Source organism: Suncus etruscus, chromosome 6 (genome assembly GCF_024139225.1).
Source record: "Suncus etruscus isolate mSunEtr1 chromosome 6, mSunEtr1.pri.cur, whole genome shotgun sequence".
In the NCBI taxonomy this organism is placed as follows: domain Eukaryota; kingdom Metazoa; phylum Chordata; class Mammalia; order Eulipotyphla; family Soricidae; genus Suncus; species Suncus etruscus.
Window position 1 is genome coordinate 118,721,659 of NC_064853.1, and position 23,945 is coordinate 118,745,603.

The following is a 23,945-nucleotide window of genomic DNA, read 5'->3' on the forward strand; positions in this document are numbered from 1 at the left end:
CACGGTGCTCAAAGCAAGCACCTGGCTGGGCTGAGGATCTCAAACTCTTTTTTTTTTTTTTGGTTTTTGGGCCACACCCAAAAGCACACACGGTGCTCAGGGGTTACTCCTGGCTCTTCGCTAAGAAATAGCTCCTGGCAGGCACGGGGGACCATATGGGACACCGGGATTCGAACCAACCACCTTTGGTCCTGGATTGGCTGCTTGCAAGGCAAACAACGCTGTGCTATCTCTCCGGGCCGGATCTCAAACTCTTTTTTTTTTTTTTTTTTTTGTGGTTTTTGGGTCACACCCGGCAGTGCTCAGGGGTTACTCCTGGCTCCATGCTCAGAAATTGCTCCTGGCAGGCACGGGGGACCATATGGGACGCTGGGATTCGAACCGATGACCTCTTGCATGAAAGGCAAACGCCTTACCTCCATGCTATCTCTCCAGCCCCGGATCTCAAACTCTTTTTTTTTTTTTTTTTGGGCCACACCCGGTGACGCTCAGGGGTTACTCCTGGCTATGCGCTCAGAAGTCGCTCCTGGCTTGGGGGACCATATGGGATGCCGGGGGATCGAACCGCGGTCCGTCTCCTAGGCTAGCGCAGGTAAGGCAGGCACCTTACCTCGAGCGCCACCGCCCGGCCGGATCTCAAACTCTTAAATCATTCCCTTGGCCCAAATTATTGTGCTGTTTTGGTTTGTTTGGGAACCACATCCAGTGGCACTCAGAACCTCCCTCCAGTCTTTCTTTTTTTTTAGTTTTTGGGTCACATCCAGGTAACCCAGCTCAGGGGTTACTCCTGGCTCTATGCTCAGAAATTGCTCCTGGCAGGCTCTGGGGACCATATGGGATGCCGGGATTCGAACCACCAACCTTCTGCATGCAAGGCAAACATTTTACCTCCGTGCTATCTCTCCGGCCCCAAGTTTTTTTTTGTTTTTTTGTTTTTTTTTTTTAGACCTCCAGTCTTTCTTGCTGAGCCTCTCTCACCCCTCCCACAGGCAACCCCTTAAATTACCAACCAGACCCCTCCCAGCTATGGGAGGGTCTCCCTCTCCAGGTGAGAAAGCCAAGAAGTTGGGGAAAGGGTAGGGAGACCCTCCCATAGCTAGGAGGGGTCTGGTTGGTAATTTAATGAGATTGCCTGGGCCAGAGAGGTAGCATGGAGGTAAGGCATTTGCCTTGCATGCAGAAGGATGGTGGTTCAAATCCTGGCAAGTCCCCTGTGCCTGCCAGGGGCGATTTCTGAGCATAGAGCCAGGAATAATCCCTGAGCACTGCTGGGTGTGACCCAAAAACAAACAAACAACAAAAGGGTTGCCTGGGTGAGGGGTAAGAGATCAGAGATAGCATGGATGCAGAAGTTGTTTACCTTAGAAGCCACATATGGTGGTTAGGGTCTTATAATAAAGCTGCATGTCTCCTGACTTTTACTGACTGCCTGTGGGTCATTTCTTCACTGTCACCCTGATACCTTTAGACCTGCCAGGGGTAGGGGCTACAGGTGCAGGGCTGAAAAAGACCTTACCATCCACTCCATGCACCATCTAGGACTTTATAATTAATACTTAATACAACAGGAACCCTAAGTGGCACTGGGGATCAAAACTTGGGTCACCAGCAAAGCAAGTGCCTAACTGCTGTACTATTGTTCCAATTCCACAAACTTTTATTTTGGGGGGGGGGGGGCACACCTGTTGCTCCTGGAGCAGGGGACCATATTGCTGGTGATCAAACCTCGGTCTGTCCTAGGTTAGCCAAGTGCATGGCAAACGCCATACCGCTGCCCCACTGCTCCAGCCCCATGCTCCACAAACTTGATTTAAAAAAAATAATTTGGGGGAGTCGGAGAGAAAGCATGAAGACAAGGCATTTGCCTTGCATGCAGAAGGACAGTGGTTCAAATCCCGGCATCCCATATGGTCCCTTGAGCCTCCCAGGAGTGATTTCTGAGCTTAGAGCCAGGAGTGACCCGAGTGCTGCCTGGCGTGGCCCCCCCAAAAAACAACAACAAAAAACACAAACAAATGATTGGGGGCCAGAGCGATAGCACAGCATTTGCCTTGCATGCAACTGACCCAGGACGGACCCGAGTTTGATCCCCTGCATTGCATATGGTCCCCCAAGCTAGAAGCGATTTCTGAGCACATAGTCAGGAGTAACCTGAGTGTTACTGCGTGTGGCCCAAACTCCCCCCCAACCAAAAAAAAGATTTTATTTATTTTTCCTGGCTATACCCAGGCATTGCTCAGGGATTACTCTTGGCTCTGCACTCAGGAATCGCTCTTGGAGGTGCTCAAGGAACCATATGGAATGCTTGGGATCAAATCCATGTCTGCAGTGTATGAGGCAAATGCCCCACCTGTACTCCAGTCCCAGAAATTTGATTGTTTTGTTTTTGGACCACACCCAGCAGTGTGGTCCAATAACAGGGGTTATTTCTGGCTCTGAACTCAGAAATTACTCCCAGGAAGCTCAGGGGACTATATGGGATGCCAGAGACTGAACCTGAGTCACGTGCAAGGCAAATATCCTACCCACTATGCTATGAATCTGGCCCCAGAAACTTGAATCCTCCCTCCACATACTTAATTTTCACTTTTTGGGGGTGTGTGTGTGTGAATGGGTGGGAGAGTCCATACTCGGCAGTACTCAGGGCTTACTCCTGCTCTGCACTCAGGAATCCTGCTAGTAGTGCCCAGGAGACCATATGGGCTGTCAGGAGATCAAACCCAGGTCAGCCAGATACAAGGTAAACACTCCACCTAATTTCACTCTTTTGAAGCCTTACTCTCTTGAAATCTCACTCCCAAAGATGAGAGGAAGGCCCACCTCTGATGCCGCTCGGGAATGTCCAGCACAAAGCCAAACATCATCTCTGCAATCTTGTTGGAGCTGCAGGTGGGCGTCCGGTCCACTTCCACTGCGATGGAAAGCATCCGCTGTAGCTGGCACACAAGCCTGAGAGCAGGAAACAAGAGTCCGGTGAGAGGCAAAGCCCCGAGGCTGCCAGAGAGGCTACGACTATCATAGGGGGTCCTTATGCACCCCCAAGTGGTGCATAGGGAGAAGGACACGACTAAAGGCAAGATATCTCAAACCATTAGACAGGCTTCTGAGGCACCAACTCACATCAGAGTCCCTTCTACCAGATCACAGAATTGGAACCTTTCAGAACCTGGGCTGCAGCTACAAAACAAGCTGCTTTGATTGATTTATTAATTCTGGGTGAGTTACATTCATCTGTGCTTAGGGCTCTGTACTCGAGATTCACTCCTGGCAGGTTCTGGGGACCATCTCAAATGCTGAATATGGAACCAGGGTCTGACACATGCAGTCATCGGCAAGCACCCTACCTGCTATACTATTGCTCAGGCTAACCAGAGCAAGCTGATTTTTTGGGGGGTTGTACCTGGTGATGCTCCGGGGTTACTCCTGATTCTACACTTAAGAATCACTCCTGGTGGTGCTTGGGAAACCATAAGAGATTCCAGTTATTGAACCCAGATTGGCTGCATGCAAGGCAAATGTCCTCTCTGCTGTACTGTCAATCAGGTCCCAAAGCAAGGTGCTTTTGCTTTATTTACTTTTTTGGGTTTTGGGTCACACCCAGCAATGCTCGGGGGTTACTCCTGGCTCTGTGCTTAGTAAGTACTCCCTAGCAGGATTCTGGAGACCATATGGAATGCTGGGGATTGAACGTGGGTTACGGTGTGCAAGGCAAGCACCCTACCCACTGCACTATCTCTCCAGTACTGCAAGTGCTTTAAAACGCCAAAATAGAAGCACACAATGGCAAGCCGGAGAAAAACTTAGGTCTTGGTCAACTGAATGTCATCCAAATTTCTTTGTATTTTTGGGCCACAGCTGGCTGTGCAAGAGTAACACCTGGGTTACTCTTGACTCTGCACTAAAGAATTACACCTGTTGGGGCCGGAGAGAGCATGGACGTAGGGCGTTTGCCTTGCATGCAGAAGAACGGTGGTTCAAATCCCAGCATCCCATATGGTCCCCCGAGCCTGCCAGGAGCGATTTCTGAGCATAGAGCCAGGAAAAAAAATTACACCTGGCAGGCTTAGGGAACTATATCGGATTGAACCTGGGTCAGCAGTTACAAGTGCCTTACCCACTGTACTATCTTTCTGGCTCATCATTAGAATTTTTTTTTTTTTTTGATTTTTGGGCCACACCCAGCAGCGCTCAGGGGTTACTCCTGGCTCTCTGCTCAGAAATAGCTCCTTGGCAGGGCCCGGAGAGATAGCACAGCAGTGTTTGCCTTGCAAACAGCCGATCCAGGACCTAAGGTGGTTGGTTCGAATCCCGGTGTCCCATATGGTCCCCCGTGCCTGCCAGGAGCTATTTCTGAGCAGATAGCCAGGAGTAACCCCTGAGCAATGCTGGGTGTGGCCCAAAAACCAAAAAAAAAAAAAAAAATTGCTCCTTGGCAAGCACAGGGGACCATATGGGATGCTGGGATTTGAACCACTGTTGGTTCTCTGGCCCCTCATCATTAGACATTTTTAAGGTAGAAGAGACATATCTGCTATAGCTTTCTTTTTTATTAAGGGTTGGGAGGAAAGATGAGAGGTGCCAGTTAATGGTGCTCAATACTCCTGACTTGCTAAGGTATCCATCACTCAGGGATCAGTGAGTTGTGTGCAAGGCAAGTGCCCACTGTACTATCTCTTCAGCCCTGAGTTTTCTTTTTCTAGGCTTATAGGCCACATGCCACAGTGCTCAGGGGCAAATCCTGGGTCTGTGTTCTAGGGTCACTTTCTATAGTACTTGGGAGACCAAGGGTGCCAGAGATCAAATCCAGGGAAAGAATTTAGGGAAAAGATTTCCTACACCCGGTGACACTCAGGGGTTACTCCTGGCTATCAAGCACTCAGAAATCACTCCTGGCTTGGGGCCGGAGGGACAGCATGGAGGTAAGGCATTTGCCTTGCATGCATCAGCTCTGACTACCCATTTACTGATGGAGACTGAAGCATCAATGGGAGCAAATGGGTCGGTGTTGTCATCCTACCTTGGTAGGTTTTTTTTAGTATTTTCTTTTTTCTTTTTTTTGGGGGGTCATATTCACAGTGCTCAGAATTTTGTCCTGACTGTGTACTCAGGATCACTTCTATTGAACTTAGGGAACCTAAAAGATGCTGTGGATAAAACCTAGTCAAACTGTGCACAGCAAGTGCCTTCACTCTAACAGTGCACTAGCTCTACTAGTTAACCTCTAGGGTCAGAAACTTGGTCTCCAAAGGATGAATCTAACTATTTTCTGCCTCTATTTCAAGATCTTGTTAAGAGGGGAGAAATGTGCTTTTTTGGTTCAGTGTGTATCTGTGGGTCCCCATCCCATCTCAGCAGGCAAGATGATGTTTGCTGGCTCCTTACAGCTGGCTGGGCTGGAAAGAAGAGGAGCCACTGCTAGCCTCGGAGGTGCTGCTTCCGGCAGAGCTCTGGTTCCCATGTGGGGGTTGAATGAACCCATCTTCTGTGACTGCTCTGACCAACCACTTGATGACATCCCTGGGACAGGCAGAACAGAACAGAAATGTTGGAACTTCTTTCCTTTTTCCCTTCCCATTTTTGATTTCTGGGTTACAATACTTAGGGATTACTTTGCTCAGGGATCACAACTGAAAGTGCCTGAGGGACCATATGGGATGCTGGGGATTGAACCTGGATACAAGGCAAGTGCCCTACCCACTTGTGCTATTGCTCTGGCCCATCTTCTTTTTTTTGTTTGTTTGTTTTCTTTATTTTTGTTTTTGGGGTCAAACCCAGCAGTGCTCAGGGGTTACTCCTGGCTCTATGCTCAGAAATCTCTCCTGGCAGGCTCGGGTGACCATATGGGATACCGGGATTCGAAACATGGTCCTTCTGCACATAAGGCATGCCCAACCTCCATGCTATTTCTACGGTCCATTTTCCTTCCTTTTATATGTGGTACAGGGTCTCATACTTGTCATCCCTGACACTGAATTTAAGGTTTTGTTGGCTTTTTTTGGGTTTTGTTATGGTTTTGCTTTGGGCCACATCTGGTGGTACTTAGGGGTTACTAGCTCTGTACTCAGGAATCACTCCTAGCAGGCAGGATTCAGGGAACATATGGGATATCAGGGATAGAACTCAGGCTATTTGCAATGCAAGTTCCTTCCCCATTGTGCTCCAGACCCTGAAGATAGTTGTTTTTCTTTCTTTTTTTTGGGGGGGGGGGGGTGAGGACACACCCAGCAGCGCTCAGAGTTTACTCCTGGCTCTGCACTCAGAAATCATTCCTGGCAGGCTTGGGGACCATATGGAATGCTGGAGATCAAACTTGGGTCCATCCCAGATTGGCTGCTTGCAAGGCAAATGCCCTACCATTGTGCTATCACTCTTGCCCTGAAGTAAGATAGTTTTATTGAAACATTTATTTAAGTATGAGGGAGAGAAAGACAAAGATGTGTGCTACAGAAGGTAAAAGTCAGGAGCCCACATCCCAGGTTAAGATGTGGACCAGTCTTCATAGTGGAAAATGTACTGGAAGCTAAAAGACTTGACTTATGTTACATATGGGCCAATCTCAGGGGTATGAAATAAACCCTTGGAAATGCTTTTTATTTTGTTGTTTTACTTTGGGGCCTTGCCTCGCATCACTTGAATAGGTCACTCCTGGTGGTACTCAGGTACCAAGGATCAAACCTAGGACCCCTGCATTACAAAGTCTGTCCTCTAGCCCTTGAAGCCAACTGCCCACTTCCTAACCCTTTCTATCATTTGAATATGGAGCCTCATAGTGCCCTGGGGGGCTGGTCACCTGATATTCTGGGGTTGCTTGTCACAGGAAAGCACTGTACTGGCGATGGACTGCTGGAGGTTCTGCCGTTGGCGCCGTAGAATCTGCTGGAAATCATCCTCTAAAGTCTGGACTACATAGCGCAGGAAGAGTACGCGGCCAGGCAGAGTCCGTCCCTGCCAGAGGTAAACCCAGAACAGTCAATATGTTCACTACAGTTCTGGAAGAAGCTCACAGGGGTCTTTCACACGCTCACTGCAAGGGAAGGCCCACTGCTTACTGTCAAGTGACTGTACATAGAGACTCTTGGGAGGAATTCCACAAGGTAGGGCAGAAAAATAGCACAGTAGGGATAGTATTTACTTGCCTTTCATGAGGGGTTCAATCCCAAACATCCCACTGGGTCCCCCAGTCCTGCCAGGAGAGATCCCTAAGTGTAGTCACTCTGACCCTTACTTTTTGTTGGTTCCCTCAGGAGTTACTCAGGGATTACTGGCTCTACTTTTGTTTTTTTTTTTTTTTTTTTGGTTTTTGGGCCACACCCGGCGATGCTCAGGGGTTACTCCTGGCTGTCTGCTCAGAAATAGCTCCTGGCAGGCACGGGGTACCATATGGGACACCGGGATTCGAACCAACCACCTTTGGTCCTGGATCGGCTGCTTGCAAGGCAAACGCCACTGTGCTATCTCTCCGGGCCCATGGCTCTACTTTTGGAATCACTCTTGGAGAGCTCAGGGATGTCAGAGATTGAACCAGGTCAGCTGCATGAAAGTCAAACAACTTATTCACTATATTAACTCTTTGGGCCCCTTATTAATTTCTTTTTAACATTCTGTTATTGTTAATTCTTTTTGGGACACACCTGGTGAAGCGCATGGTTACTCTGGCTCTGCGCTCAGGGATCATTTCTGGTGGAGTTTGGAAACATATTGGGTATAGGGCAGTGGTCGGCAACCTTTTTTTTTCAACCAGGCCAAATCTCACCAAAGCCACGATTGAAATTTATTTTGAGAGCCACACAGGGCATGCACTGACAAAGGCTAGGAGCAGAGTCTTGACTCCTGGCACACAGAAGAGCCAATTTAAAAGTATAAAGAGCCACAGGTGGCTTGAGAGCCGCAGGTTGCCGACCACTGGTATAGGGGATTTAGTTCAGGCTGTTTTTTTGTGCAAGCCATATCCACTGTCCTATTGTTCCAGTCTCAGATTATTTTTTATTCTATAAAAATTAACATTTTATTATTATTTCTTATTTTTGTGGAGGGGGATTCCCACTGGTGATCAGGGCTTAGCCTGGTTCTGTGCTCAGGAATCACTGTGGCAGGCTCAGGGGACCATGTAGTATGCTGAAAGCCAAACTCTGGTTGGCTATATATAAGGCAAGCACCTTCCCCACTGTTATGTCTTTCTAGTCCTTATTAATCTTTTTTTGATGGGCTCTCCAGGGGAGGAGAAAGTGAAAGCCATCAATCTGAAATTGCTGATGCCAACACAGATGCAGGGTCAAGAGAAATTTTTGTTTTGTTTTGGTTTAGTTTTGGGTCACACCCGCCAGCGCTCAGGGTTACTCCTGGCTTTATGCTCAAAAATCGCTCCTGGCAGGGCTCAAGGGACCATATGGGGTGCTGGGATTCAAACCATTGCCCTGCATGCAAGGCAAACACCCTACCTCCATGCTATCTCTCCGATCTCCAAGAGAAATTTTTTGATGCAGCCTGGCAGTGGCATGAGCAAATAACAGCCAAGAGTTGACGATTCAATTTGCAATTCCTTTGGTTTCTACTGCAAATTTCTTTGCGGATTCCTTAAAGATGGGAGGATGCACCTTTCCTATCCTCTGTGAGACATTACCTCTTCCTCCATGACATATGTGAGTATTTTCCAGTCCCACTCCACAGTCTTGGCATTGGCTGGGTGAAGCCTAAAATGAAAGGACATGAATTTAGAATTCTGGAGTGTGTAGAGAAAGGAAAGAAGGGAATGGAACAGGATAGAATAAGAAGCCTCAGGGTTGAAGTAATAGTACAGCAGATAGAGGATTTGGTTTGCCTTGTATGAGATCAAAATGGATTCAATCCCCGACACCCCATATCATCCCCAGAACCCATCAGGAATACTCCTGAGCACACAGCCAGGAGTAAACCCTAAGCACCAGTGGATGTAACCTTGCAAAAAAAAAAAAAAAAAGAAAAGAAAAGAAAAGAAAAAAAGAAAAAGAAAGAGAAAGAAGCCTACTCTTTTTTATGTTATTTTATTGTTTTGGGGTCATACTTGGTGTTGCTCAGGGGTTACTCCTGACTCTGTGCTCAGAAATCACTCCTGGAAGGCTTGGGGGATCATATGGGATGCAGGGGATTGAACTCTGGTCAGCTGCATGCAAAGAAAACACCCTACCCGCTGTGCTATAGCTCCGGCCCCAAGAAGCCTACTCTTACTATTTTTCTTTTCGTTTTTTGTACCATGTCCTGCGGTACTCATGGGCTATTCTCAGTTGTCTGTTCATGGGTTCTGGATGGTACCAGGGATGAAACCAGGATTGGGCTGCATGCAAGGCAAGTGACTCCTATGCTCTCTATTTAATCCCTAAGATTCATATTAAAAGATGAAGCATATGGATTATCTTTCCACTGACAGTGCCCTAAAAGCAGGAAGATATGTGTAGTCTGATACTGAATTCAAGCAAAGTGGAGAAGTTGATCAGGGCCAGTGAGAGAGTATACAGCTGGCCCAGTTCAATCTCAGGGACTCTCTTAGGTTCACCTGAGCTCAGCCAGGAATGATCCCAGAGCCCAGAGTCAAGTCAGGCTTAAGCAACACCAGGTGTGACCCCAAAACAAACAAAAAAAGAGGAGAGTGAGAGGAGAAAATTGAATCTTGGGACCCAAAGTTAACCAGGAAATTAAGCCGCAGTTTATGCAAAACTTTATAGTAAAATGGAAATAAGCCATTAAATTCTTTTTTACCAGTTATAAATCTAGGCTATCATCATTATTTGGGGGTGGGATGGTAGCTGGTTTGGGAGCCACACTTTTCTGGTGTTCCAGAAACCTTGTGGTGCTGTAATAAAGCCCTGAGTTCCCACATACAATGCACTGTTTTCCTGCCTTGTCTGAGTCATCAGTCCAAGTGGGTTTGCCTGAGGGATATTTCCTGTCAGTTGTCTTTCTAAGGGCCAGCATTCCTAAAGAAGAGTTAAACAAAGCTTGAGTGACAGTTGGGCCCTACAGCAAGGCTCTTGGACAAATCACCCAGAGGGGAAGGTCCCCACTGTTGAATATTCAGAAGGAACCTAAACAAGTCCCAGAGGAAATATTGCTGAGAAGCCCAGGTAAGTCCCTCAGAGGGGAAGGTACTTACTGTTGAGTATTCATGAGGAAACTAGACAATTTTTTTTTTGGTTTTGTTGTTTTTTGGGTCACACCTGGCAGCGCTCAGGTGTTACTCCTGGCTCTGTGCTCAGAAATCGCCCCTGGCAGGCACAGGGGACCATATGGGATGCCGGTATTCAAACCAATGACCTTCTGCATGACAGGCAAACGCCTTACCTCCATGCTATCTTTTTTTTTTTTTTTGGTTTTTGGGCCACACTCGGCATTGCTCAGGGGTTACTCCAGGCTGTCTGCTCAGAAATAGCTCCTGGTAGGCACGGGGGGACCATATGGGACACCGGGATTCGAACCAACCACCTTTGGTCCTGGATCGGCTGCTTGCAAGGCAATCACCGCTGTGCTATCTCTCTGGGCCCCCTACTGTTAAATATTACTGAGGAGCCCAGACAAGTCCACTAGAGGGGAAGGTTCTACTGTTGAATATTGATGAGGAATCCAAATAAGATCCTCAGAGTATTCATGAAGACCCAGACAAGTACCTCAGGGGAAGATCCCTACTGCTGAATATTCATGAGGAGTTCAGACAAGACCCTCAGAGGGGAAGGTCCCTATTGTTGAATATTCATAAGAAAACCAGCTAAGTTCCCAAGAGAAGGTTCCTACTGTTGAATCTTCATGAGGAGCATATAGGCCTCCTTCAGGACATCCAGTGTCTCGGAGCTGCTGAGAAGGATTTTTTGGATGATATGTGCCACAATTTCTCGGGGTGGGTAATGCTGGGGTGACACAAAGTCCATGAGAAACTGCACCGTTCCCAGTGGGAAGTTTTCTTCTATGGTATTCGTCACCATTCTGAGCCTTCGATGAGGAATGGGTTCTAATTTTTGATCTTTGTTCTGGAGAGAAAGAAGGAAGCAATTAGGTAGTGTTTCTTCTTAAAAAAGCGAGGGTTTGGAGCTGGAGAGATAGCATGGAGGTAGGGCATTTGCCTTGCATGCAGAAGGATGGTGGTTCGAATCCCCGCATCCCATATGGTCCCCCGAACTTGCCAGGAGAGATTTCTGAGTGTAGAGCAAGGAGTAACCCCTGAGCACAGGGCCCGGAGAGATAGCATGGCGGTGTTTGCCTTGCAAGCAGCCGATCCAGGACCAAAGGTGGTTGGTTCGAATCCCGGTGTCCCATATGGTTCCCCATGCCTGCCAGGAGCTATTTCTGAGCAGACAGCCAGGAGTAACCCCTGAGCACCACCGGGTGTGGCCCAAAAACAAAAAAACAAAAACAAACCCCTGAGCACTGCCAGGTAGGAACCAACCCCCCCCCCCCAAACAAATAGAGGGGGCTGGTGCTGGAATGATAGTACAGTTGGTAGGGCGTTTGCCTTGCACGGTATTGATCTAGAGTAATTTTTTGGGGGGATCACACCCAGCAGCGCTCAGGAGTTACTCCTGGCTCTAAACTCAGAAATCGTTCCTGGCAGGCTCGGGGGACCATATGGGATGACAGGATTGAACCACTGTCCTTTTGCATGCAACGCAAAAGCCCTACCTCCATGCTATCTCTCTGGCCCCATTCTTTTTTGTTTTAATAATATATTTATTTAAGCACTATGGTTACAAACATGTTTGTGGTTGGGTTTCAGTTATAAAATATACACCCTCTTACCCCTTTTTCACCAGTGCAACTTTCCTGTCACCAATGTCCCCTGAACACAAAGCTAGGAGTAATTTCTGAGTGCTGCTGGGTATGGTCAAAATAAAAAAAGAGGGGCTGGATAATAAAGCATTGCATACAGCCATCCCAATTCAATCCCTGGTGTCCCACAGGGTCTCCTGCCAGAAATGATTGCTGAGTCAGGAATAAGCAATAAGCATAATCATTTATAGCTCCAAATCCAAAACAATCAAAGACAGGTTGAGGGCATTTGCAAGTATCATTTTTTTGGGGGGGAGGGGACTTACTAGAAGATTTGTACCCTACTGGCTGCCTGGGGGCCACTCCTACAGGTGTTCAAGGGACTGGGCAGGGCAAGGATCAAATATGGGGTAGCAATGCAAGTGCTCCAGCCTTTCGAGCTATTTCTCTGGCACCAAGAATAATCTTTTGGAGGCCAGGGTGAAAGTACAGCAGGTAGGCATTTATTTGTCTTACATGAAGTCAACCCGGAAGTCAACCAGGGTTCAAACCCAATAGCATAAATGGTACCGATTTCCTCCTGGAGTGATTGTTGAGCATAGGAATAAGGAGTAAGTCATGAGCACTGCTGGGTATGGTCCGAAAACAAAAGGTTGGGAGAAGGGAGGAAATTAGAGAGATACCACAGTGGGTAGCACTTACTCTGCCCAGATTTTATCTTTAGTACCCATATGGCCCCAGCTTTGTCAGGAGTGATCCCTGACTACAGTCAGGAGTAAACTCTAAGAAACACCAGGTCTGCCCCTCATAAAACAGTTATTTGTAAAGGGGCCAGCACAGTGGTGCCCAAAGGAGAGTCATGAGGTACCAGGGATAGAACTCAGGATCGTGTATATAAAAGGCATATGCTATATTACAAGAGGCCCAGAGTGCATTGTTTTAATATGTTAATTATTGGGGCCAGAGTAATAATACAATAGTAAGGTACTTGCTTTGCATGCAGCTGATCTGGGTTCAATCGCTAGCATCCAATATGGTCCCCGAGCACACCAGGAATATCTAAGCATTTATGGGTGTGGCTCAAAGGCAAAAAAATTTTTTTTTATCTATTTATTGGTTTTTGGGCCACACCTGGTGACACCTGGGCATTGCTCATGGCTATGCACTCAGAAATTGCTCCTGGCTTGGGGGACCATATGGGACTCCGGGGATCAAACCCAGGTTCATCCTGGGTCAGCCGCATGCAAGGCAAATGCCCTACCGACTGTGCTATCCCTCTGGCCCCAAATTGATTTATTTTTGTTTTGGGGCCATATCTAGCAGTGCTCCTGGCTTTGTGCTCAGGGATCACTCCTTGCGGTTTTCTCAAGGGAGCCATATGTGGCACTAGGAATCAAATCAGAGTTGGTCTTGTACAAGGAAAATGCCTTAACTCTTGCATTATCTCTCTGGCTACAAGATTTATCATTTTAAATTAATTAAAAAAATTTTTTAAACCACACGTGATTGTGCTCAGGGCTTACTCCTGTCTCTATGCTCAGAATTCACTCCATTAGGGACTTGGAAACCATATAGGGTTTGGGGCATAGACCTCAGGTCTGTTGTGTGCAATCCTTAAACATTATACTTTTGTTCCGTCCTTGCCTAGTTCCTTCTAGAATGTTCGATGTGTCCCATGACCATCTCCTCTCTGGTGAAACAACTCACCTCTCCATTGTCATTGTCTGGTATAAGTGTCTGGAAGAAGAGGTGGTGCACTGGGGGACGCAGGAAGTACTTCAGTCTGTGTAGGCATGGCCTGTTGTATAACCCATCCGGTGTGACATGTGCTGAAACTTGATCAGACTTGGGTGTCACAGGCTCTGACCAGGCCTTGTCCTTGTGCACTGGCGTTTCTGGGACTGAGGGCCAAGAGACATTCTCAAGGGACATTTCTGACAGCGGTGACACAGGGCTGGAGGTGCAGCTGGATGGCGAGGGTGTGTCGATATCCATCGGCATGTCAGTGTGCTGGGTGTCGCTGGTGGGAGAGTCAGACAGAGCTGCAGGTAAGGGGGGCGAGGTCTCCAATAATGGAGGAGTCTCTCCCGGGGTATGTGGCACCTCTCCTGGAGTAGGGGGTATGTCTCCAGGTGAGTAGGAGGAGATGTCTCGAGGTGAGAGTGGCACACTTTCTGGTGACAGTGGGAAATCTCTTGGTGATGCTGGCATGGCTGCTGGTGATAGAGAAATGTCTCCTACTGATTGGGGAGTTTGTCCTGGGGATGGTGGCAGCATGGCTCCAGGTGAGGATGGTACATATCCTGGGGATGGTGGTAGTTCGCCCAGTGTCAGAGGCATCTCCTGTTGATGTGGCCCAGATGGTGGATAGGTTAAGGTGTGTGGAGGGCCCGATATCTCTGGAGAGGGAGCCAAAGAGTTTTGATGGGGGCAGAGAGAGTTTTGAGGGGGGTTGGCAGAGTGTGGAGGGTACCAGGATGTACCTGGATGTAGGTCAGGCCTGGTGCACCCACCAGATGGCCTAGTGTGAGGGTCTGGCATATTCCGAAGACATGGCACATCCTGGAGACATGGCACTTCTAGAGGCAGGTGAGACATGGTTTGAAGTGGGCACTGCAAAGTTTGTGATGGGCAGGACAAGGGCCTCGGTGGGCACGAGGAGGCTCGTGGTGGGCATGAGCTCTGCCGTGGGCACGGCAAGGCATGCAATGGGCACGGCAAGGCTTGTGGTGGGCAAGGCACATCTTGTGGTGGGTATGGCCAGGGTGCCTGCTTGTGGTTGCCGGTACTGTTATTAGTTGTGGAGGAGGCAGGGAGAACACTGGCAGAGAGCTGCAAGTTGGGTATGAAACCAAGGTTTCCATTGATTGTGGTAGTACTACAATTGGGCTCGGCAGGATACACTGCAACCCTACCCAGGGTTGTCTGGCCTGGAGGACCTTCAAATGTAGATTCTTCCAAAAGGTCCAAGTCCACCGGCTCACTGTTAATGATTCTTTGAGCTGTGGGCTGCACACTTCTGTCCACTTGTCTTTCTGTTGCCCCTTCCTTGCTGGAGAGGTCAGAACATGGTTGCTGACTGGCTGGCTCCTTCTGGACAGGAGTCACAGGTTCTACAGTCAAATCTAGAGTGGTGATAGGTGCAGTTTCTTCTTCAGTCCCGGTCAGGTCGATCACACAGATCCCACTGCGGTCCTTTACTCTACGTCTGGCTTTTGTTAAGTCAATGAACTCCTGTTGAAAGAGGATGACAGGATAACGGAACTTAACACTAACTATCACAACAATATTAATGAGTGAGAGAAGTAGAATGCCTGTCTTGAATACAGGCGGGGGAGGGGAAGGAGGGAGTTGGGAGGCACTGGTGGTGGGAAGGTTGCAGTGGTGAAGAGAGGTGTTCTTTTGCTGACTGAAACCCAACTACAATCATGTATGTACATCATCATGGTGCTTAAATAAGGAAAAAAAAAACAACAAAGGGAAACTTGAGACCCCTGTGCATTGCTTAGGAGCCCCCAAAGCAAAAAACCTACCAAAACATTAGGGGCCAAAGCAATAGTACATTGCCTTCTAGACAGTTCACTCAGGTTTGATCCCAGACACCATCTAGGGTCCTCCAGCACTGCCAGGAGTGATCCTTAAATTCAAAGCCAGGAGTAAACCCTGAGTACTGCTGGGTGTGACCCTCAAACAAGACAGTCAAGTCATTCATCTGCTAAATTCCCTTCAGACATTTCTTATTGCAATAACGACCTATTGAGGTTTCACACAACCACATTACCCACTTGTTCTCTCCTCTTCTTCCTTCATTTTTCATTCCTGCCTCACTGGTCTTTAGATTTCCTCAAGAATTCATGCTCAGGGGGCCAGAGAGATAGCATGGAGGTAAGGCCTTTCATGCAGAAGGTCGGCGGTTCGAATCCCGGCATTCCATATGGTTCCCTGAGCCTGCCAGGAGCAACCCTTGAGAGCTGCCGGGTGTGACCCAAAAAGCAAAAAAAAAAAAAAAAAAAAAAAAAAAAAGAATTCATGCTCGGGCCTAAGTAATAGCATGGAGGTAGGGCATGAAGGATGGTGGTTCGAATCCCGGCATCCCATTTGGTCCTCCGAGCCTGCCAGGAGCGATTTCTGAGCATAGAGCCAGGAGTAACCCCTGAACACTGCTGGGTGTGACCCAAAAACAAAAACAAAAAAAAGAATTCATGCTCATTCCTACTTCCAACATTTGTTTATTTGTATCTGCTGTCTTCTCTGTTATAATTTGTTCTCCTAGAATAGAGGATCAGACTTATTTGGTCTACACACTATTTGATTTACAATACCCTGCTCTCCAATTTTTGTTTCTGGGCTACAGCCAGAGATGCTTAGGGCTTACACCTGGCTTTGAGCTCAGGGATCACTCCTAGTGGGGCTCTAAAATGCCAGAGATTGAACCCAGGTTGTCTATGTGCAAGGTAAGTGCCCTCCCTGCTGTACTATTGCTTCAGACCCTCTCAGAACAAATTTGTATGGTCACTTTGATCTCAGATCAAATAGTAACTCTTCAGAGAGGTTTACGTGAAAACACAATCTAATATTCTCAACTCAACCAAGTTATTACCCATTTTCCCTTTTATTTAGCTGTTACTAAGTAAGTACATTGCTGATCTTTCCACACTCAAACTTAACTCCACTATTTTCTTGTTCACAGACTCAGAGCAAGTACTGAGCAAGATTTTATTGAGAGAATGAATCACAGGGCCGGAGACACAGCACAGGTAAAGCGTTTGCCTTAGACGCAGAAGGATGATGAATCCCGGCATCCCATATGGTCCCCAGAGCCTGCCAGGAGCGATGTCTGAGCATAGAGTCAGCAGTAACCCCTGAGCGCAGCCGGGTGTGACCCAAAAACCAAACCAAACCAAACCAAACCAAAACAATGAATCACAACAAGTAAAAACAAGACTATCAGCATTCCTATAATCAGCCTGATACCTTCTCAAAGAATCACTGCAGGGGAATACTTTCAATTTCCTCCTAAAACTCTTTATGGTATCTGACATTGAACTGATTCATTCAATCATTCATGGCTAATGGTCTCTCCATGACTGAAAGGACATTTCCACAAGGCAAGTACTATATTTTTATTCACCATAATTTTCTCAGGACCTACTCCAGAGTGTGGACTCGAACTCAATGGCACCATTCTTTTATTTGTTTTGTTTTTGGGTCATAGCTAGTGGTGTTCAGGAGTCAGCCCTCGCTCTCGGCTCAGAAATTATTTCTGGGGCCGGAGAGGAGAGACAGCACAGCGGTAGGGCGTCTGCCTTGCAAGCAGCTGATCCAGGATGGACGGTGGTTCGAATCCCGCCATCCTGTATGGCCCCCTGAGCCTGCCAGGAGCGATTTCTGAGCACAGAGCCAGGAGAAACCTGAGCGCCGCTGGATGTGACCCAACCCCCCCAACAGAAAAAAGAAATTATTTCTGGCGGTGCTTGGGGTACCACATGGGATACTGGGATTGACTTTGGGACAGCCACATTCAAAGTAAACGCCCTCCTTGCTGTACTATTGCTGCAGCTCCTCAGTGGAAGAATTCTTGCTTGCTTGTGCTCAGGAATTACTCCCGGTGGTGCTCGTGCTCTGTCTCCCGGGGGGGGGGCAGGTTTTTCTTCAAGGGGCGGGTGCTGGGGCGAGACACAGTGCGGTGGGTGCCAGGTTTCATCTCCAGCATCCCACAGGCTGCCAGAGCACCAGGAGTAACTCCTGAGCACAAGTGGGTCCGATTCCTGGGCCGCCCCAAGACCCGAGAAGTCAGCCACGGGGCACGGTGACGTCAGCTGCACCTGGCAGGGGCTGGGACCCTTCCCTCGTTCTCGGGGCGAGGGCTTTTGGGGGCTCCGCAGGGATGAACCGGGAAGGCAGCCGAGGTGTCTGGCGTCTCCTCTCTCGAGCCTTCCGAGGCCAAGGGTGGGCTCCCTTAAGGGCCGTCTTGGGGCGCTGCGGCCTTCCAGGAGGTGGGGGTCCGGTGCGCGTTGGGGATCAGAAGGCGGGTGTGTGGGGCGAACCCCAAAAGGACAAAGGCCCCAAGAGACTGGAGGTCTGGAGGGGGAAGCTCTCCGGGGCCCGGGAGCGCGCGGCCAGCGCCGCCTCAGCCCTCCCTCCCATGTGCTCCGCCCCGGCCCGGCCCGGCCCGCCGCCCGCCGCTCGCTCGCTCGCTCACCACGATCCGGCGGGGCTGCGCGCAGCCCGACGCACAGAGCCCGCGGAACCTGCGCACTCGGGCCGAGCGGGCTTCCTCGGCGCTCTCGGGGCCGCTATCGTCCGAAATCACGATGCAGTCCTCCATGGCCGCGGCCGCCGGCCCGCCGGCGGCGGCAACTCAGGGCAGAGCAACGGAGACGGAGGCGGAGGCGGCGGCGACGGCGGCGACAACCGGAGGCTTCGCCCCGCGGGCCCCGCCCCTTCCGCCCAGGCCCCGCCCCCAAGGCCAGTTCCGCCTCTCTCCGCCCAATCCCCGCCCCGAGAGGCGCCACCGGCGCCGCCCACCATCAGGCCGCCCCGTCAGGCCCCGCCCCTGGTACGAGGCGAGGCGAGGCGAGGCGAGGCGAGGCGGCGGCTGAGGTGACGGCGACGCCATCGATCAGCGGAGGCATCACCCCGCCGTCTAGTACCGCCTCTCCCCGCCCAATCCCGCCCTGGGAAGCGCCTTTGGCCCCGCCTTATTAGGCCCCGCCCCCATTAGGCCCCGCCCCACGCGCCGGGCGCGAGGCAAGGCGAAGGAGGCGGCGACACCCGAGGGCGTCACCCTCCGGCCCCGCCCCTTCCCGCCCAGGCCCCGCCCAACCCCCCACCGCTCGTTAGGCCCCGCCCCGCCCCGCCCCAGGAGGCGCGGCAGACCACGCCCGCGACCAGCCCCGCCCTGGCGCGAGGCGGGGCGAGCCCGAGGAAAGTCTGAGTGAGGGAGCCGGCGGGCGGCTTCGGAGGCGAGGAGGCCGGGTGGCGGCAGACCGACAGTCAGCAGCCAGTCGCACACGCCCGCCCGGGCTCCGCGCTGGAGGCTCGCGAGAGCTTCGAGGCTCCCGGGTCTTCCACCTGGCCGTGGTGCGAAGGGCGGTGAGAGTCTGAGGAGGCCCCGGGCTCTCTCTCAGGCGGGGACCTGCCTCGGCTTCGAGCGTGCTTCGGCCGAGGGACCCGCGAGGCCTTCCTGGCGGACGAGGGGCCCAGCTGCGCGAGACGGCCGAGCGCTGGACCTTCGGGCATCTCGCGCCTCCCGCTCGCCTCCGAGCCACGACTCCGACGCAGGACGGAGCGCGCGTGCGAGCGGGTCGGGGGGGAGTCAGGTGGGCCCCGAGGGGAGGAAGGGAAGCGGAGGAAATCCCACTTGGCCAGCGTCAGGACAAGCGACCGTGGCCGGAGGACTCAGACCACCCACCGAGGGGCCGGAGCGATGGCACGGACGTAGCGTGCTTGCTTTGCGTGCGGAAGGTCGGTGGTTCGAATCCCGGCATCCCATAGGGTCCTCCGAGCCTGCCAGGGGCCATTCCTGAGCGAAGAGCCAAGAGGAACTCCTAATTGAGCGCTGCCGGGTGTGACTCAAAAATAACAACAAAAACACTTAAGAGCTGGAGCAAACTTAGGCCTGAGAGATAGCATGGAGGTGAGGCATTTTGCATGCAGAAGGTCGGTGGTTCGAATCCCGGCATCCCATAGGGTCCCCCGAGCCTGCCAGGAGGAACCCCTGAGGGCTGCTGGGTGTGACCCAAAAACCAAACCAAACCAAACAAACAAACAAACAAAAAAAACCCCACCCACCGAGGGGCCAGAGCGATACTTCAGCGGATAGGACTCTTGCCCGGCACCCTTGGCATCCCATATGATCCCCAAGCACAACCAAGGAGTGATCCAAGACCATACCTAGAGCCAGGAGTAATCCCGGACGACAGCCTGGAGTGGCCAAAGGAAAACAAGACAGCTTCTAGCAAGAGTTCGTGAAGTCAGTTGTAAGATGCGACATGAAAACCAAGGCAGGGGTCTGTCCGAGTGATGGAGAGAGGGCACTTACCTCGCATGTATCCTGTTATATATGAAAACATTTCCATAAGATTACTATGTTACTGATCCTGCCCTAATCAATAATTGTGCCCTACCCTAGGATGTGACTTGACATTTGCTCCCACCCTAGGGTCGTACCTGATTCTGATGTGTAAAAGAAAAGGTCTGTGGAAGGCTGGGGCTTTTTCTGGGCCTGATTCTGGGGCTTTTTGCTTCAGCCTTATCCACTGAATAAAGGTGAGGTCTCCTGAAGCCCGACTGCCTGTGAGTTTTCTACCCGCGGCTATTACCTCAGAACCGCCCACTGAACAGGGTGGCAGACACGTGGTCTGAGCTGGGGGAGAAAGACCTCGTCCTCCATCCCTCCATCAGCCAGCCCCATCAAGGGCTGACTTGCAACAGTGTCCCACTCTGGTTTGATCTCTTGTAATCCTTTTTTTTTTTTTTTTTTTTTTTTTTTTGGTTTTTGGGCCACACCCGGCAGTGCTCAGGGGTCACTCCTGGCTGTCTGCTCAGAAATAGCTCCTGGCAGGCACGGGGGACCATATGGGACACCGGGATTCGAACCAACCACCTTAGGTCCTGCATCGGCTGCTTGCAAGGCAAACGCCGCTGTGCTATCTCTCCGGGCCTGATCCCTTGTAATCCTATATGGTTTCCCAGCACTGCCAGGAGTGATCTCAAACAATAAAAAAATAAAAATCAAAGGGCCCGGAGAGATAGCACAGCGGTGTTTGCCTTGCAAGCAGCCGATCCAGGACCAAAGGTGGTTGGTTCGAATCCCGGTGTCCCATATGGTCCCCCGTGCCTGCCAGGAGCTATTTCTGAGCAGACAGCCAGGAATAACCCCTGAGCACTGCCGGGTGTGGCCCAAAAACCAAAAATAAATAAATAAATAAAAATAAAAACAAATTAAAACCGTTGTACTCTATCCTAGTAAATTTTATTTGTTTATTTTTGATTCTTTGTTTTGTTGGCAGTACACAGTGGTGCTCAGGAGTTACTCTTGGCTCTGTGCTCAGGGATCATTCCTGGCTGTCCTCAGGAGATAGCACAGCCAAGTTTATGAGATTTTAGGGATGAAATGGGTTGGACATGTACAAGGCATGTACAAAGCACCTTACCCACAATACTATAAATCCAGATTTCCCATACATTTTATTTTATTATTTTATTTTTATTTTTTGGTTTTTGGACCACACCCAGTGGCACTTGGGTTACTCCTGGCTCTAAGCTCAGAAATTGCTCCTGGCAGGCTTAGAGGACCAAATGGGATGCTGGGGATCGAACTGAGCTCTGTCCTGGGTTGTCTGCTTGCAAGGCAAATGCCCTACCTCTGTGCTATCACTCTGGCCCCTTATTTGGTTTTTGAACACATCCAACAGTATTCAGGACTTAATTCTGGCTCTGCACTCAGAGATTACTTCTAGTGGGCCAAGGAGACATATGGAGTGCCAGGGATCAAATGCAGATTGGCTGCATGCCCCGCAAGCATCATTTGGCCCAAATTTTTAAAAATAATAATTATTACTACTACAACTACTGCTGGTGCTGCTGCTGGTGCTGCTGCTGCTGCTACTACTACTACTACTACTACTACTGCTGCTGCTGCTGCTGCTGCTGCTGCTGCTACTACTACTACTATTACTACTACTATTTTGGCACTTTTTCTTTTAGGGACACACCGAGGAGTGCTCAGGAATTCTTTGTTTTTTGTTTTTGAGGTTTGGGGTCACATCTGGCTGTGCTCAGGGGTTACTCCTGGCTCTGAGCTCAGAAATTGCCCCTGGCAGGTGTGGGGGATGACATGGGATGCCCGGAATCGAACCAGGGTTCATCCTGGGTTGGCCACATACAAGACAATTGCCCTGCCACTGTGCTATTGCTCCAGCCCCAGGGATTATTCTTTTTTTTTTTTTTTTTTTTTTTTTTTTTTTTTTTGGTTTTTGGGCCACACCTGGCGGTGCTCAGGGGTTACTCCTGGCTGTCTGCTCAGAAATAGCTCCTGGCAGGCACAGGAGACCATATGGAACACATTCGAACCAACCACCTTTGGTCCTGGATCGGCTGCTTGCAAGGCAAACACCGCTATGCTATCTCTCCGGGCCCCAGGGATTATTCTTGACTGCATTCAAAGATCACTCCTGGCAGTGGTTGGAGGATTCTACTGAGGATTTAACCCGGGTCAGCTGTGTGCAAGGCAGGCAACCTATCCCACTGTGCTCTCTCTTGGTCCCTGGATGTTAGTTTTTTGGTTTGTTTGGGTTTTTTTTCTTCTGTTTTTTGGGTCATACCCGGCAGCATTCAGGAGTTCCTCCTGGCTCTCTGCTCAGAAATCGCTCCTGGCAGGCTCGGGGACCATATGGGATGCCGGGATTTGAACCATCATTCTTCTGCATGCAAGACAAATGCCCTACCTTCTTGCTATTTCTCCGGCCAACAGAGACCTCCATCAGAACCTCCAACAGAACCTCCAACAGGACCACATGGGATGCCCCACATGTAAAATGGAAAAATGTAAAAAAAAATTAACAAAACACTTAAGTCCATCTGGTCTCTAACCGCCACATTTGAGCTCTGTTCATGAAACTTCTCCAATTTGAAGACAAGATGTTTATTTTTAACTTAAATTTTAAATGTAAAGAAAGAAGAGCAAAAGGATTAGAGGGATAATACAGCAGTAAGGCTCTCACTTTGCATGGAGCTGACTCGACTTTGGTCCTGGTACCAGAGCCTGCGAGGAGTAACCCCTGAGCACAGAATCAGGAGTAAGATCTGAGCACAGCCAGTTTGGATTAAATTTAGGTTTGTGGGTACTGAAGTAATAATACAGCGAATAGGATGCTTATCCTGCACACCACTGACCTGGGTTTGATTGTCAGCATCCTATATGGCCCCCACGCTCTATCAGAAATAATTCCAGAGTACAGAGCCAGGAGTAGCCCCTGAACATTGTGGTCACAAAACAAAAACAAATAAAATTAAGAGAAAATAATAATAGGGGTCAGAGTGATAGCATGGCGTGTTTGGCATTTGCTTTGTGTGCAGCTGAACTGGGTTTGGTCTCCAGAATCCCAGATGGTCCTCCGAGCCTGCCAGGAATAATTTCTGAGCACAGACCCAGGAGTAATCCCTGAACACCACTGGGAGTGACCAAACAAAAAGAAAATTTTATTTATATCTTTTAATGAGTCCTGTATCTTTCTTTAAAACATTTGTTTATTTAGGTTTTTGGGCCATACCCGGTGTTACTCAGGGGTTACTCCTGGTTCTATGCTCAGAAATTGTTCCTGGCAGATTCGGGGGACCATGTGGGATGCCAGGAATCGAACCCAGGTTTGTTCTGGGTCAGCCACATGCAAGGCAAATGCCCTACCGCTGTGCTATTGCTTCAGCCCCCAGAAGATTGCTGCCTGGAAGCTACTATATTATCTATTCAGCCCTATTATTATTTTTGTGGGTGGAAAGTTTGGGCCATACCCAGTGGTGCTCAGGGAACCCTATGTAGTATTGTGGATCAAACTTTAGTCAGTTGCATTCAAGGCAATTGCCTTAATCCCTACACTATCTCTTGCTCATCCCGCGCGCATGTGTGTGTGTGTGTGTGTGTGTGTGTGTGTGTGTGTGTGCCACGCCTGGCTATGTTCAGGGTTTACCCCTGGCTCTGCACTTTACTCCTGGCAGGCTCAGGGGAAACTTATGGGATACTAGGTGAGCCATATGGAAGGCAAGTGCCCTACCCACTGTACTATTCAGCCCTGGGAGTATACTTCCTAGGGTCATTGATCTTCAGAAAATTTTTTTTCTCTGAAAGCATTTGTTAATTCAGAGACAAATGATGTCATTTATGTCCCAACTGGTTCCTGAGTCTGCTGAGTGCCTGTTGTGAGCTAGGCTCTTTGCTAGGGGCTCTGAAGATGAAGCAGTGAGAAAAAACTTAAAGAAAAATTATGGGGCTGGCGAGGTGGCGCTAGAGGTAAGGTGTCTGCCTTGCGAGCGCTAGCCAAGGAAGGACCGCGGTTCGATCCCCCGGAGTCCCATATGGTCCCCCCAAGCCAGGGGCAATTTCTGAGCACTTAGCTAGGAGTAACCCCTGAGCATCAAACGGGTGAAAAACAAAAAAAAGAAAAGAAAAATTAAGGCCTGGAGTGATAGTATTTGCCTTGCATACAGCCAATCTG

At 49.7% G+C, this 23,945-nt stretch overlaps 3 protein-coding genes across 3 annotated transcripts in view; 1 reads left to right on the forward strand and 2 right to left on the reverse strand.

Annotated features, from left to right (window-relative positions):
- SIMC1 (SUMO interacting motifs containing 1) overlaps positions 1-18,058 on the reverse strand; it is a 34,332-nt gene extending 16,274 nt beyond the window's left edge. Inside the window, exons 1-7 of the mRNA XM_049775645.1 lie at positions 17,933-18,058; positions 13,438-14,964; positions 10,762-10,994; positions 8,621-8,690; positions 6,791-6,945; positions 5,383-5,517; positions 2,821-2,949 (exon numbers count right to left, since the gene is read on the reverse strand). Coding sequence (XP_049631602.1) covers positions 2,821-2,949; positions 5,383-5,517; positions 6,791-6,945; positions 8,621-8,690; positions 10,762-10,994; positions 13,438-14,964; positions 17,933-18,058 — 2,375 coding nt within the window. The remainder of the gene's footprint in view (positions 1-2,820; positions 2,950-5,382; positions 5,518-6,790; positions 6,946-8,620; positions 8,691-10,761; positions 10,995-13,437; positions 14,965-17,932) is intronic.
- The window catches only part of FAF2 (Fas associated factor family member 2), a 475,675-nt gene that overhangs the window by 136,828 nt on the left and 314,902 nt on the right, over positions 1-23,945 (reverse strand). The window lies entirely within an intron of this gene.
- KIAA1191 (KIAA1191 ortholog) overlaps positions 1-23,945 on the forward strand; it is a 508,491-nt gene that overhangs the window by 33,246 nt on the left and 451,300 nt on the right. The window lies entirely within an intron of this gene.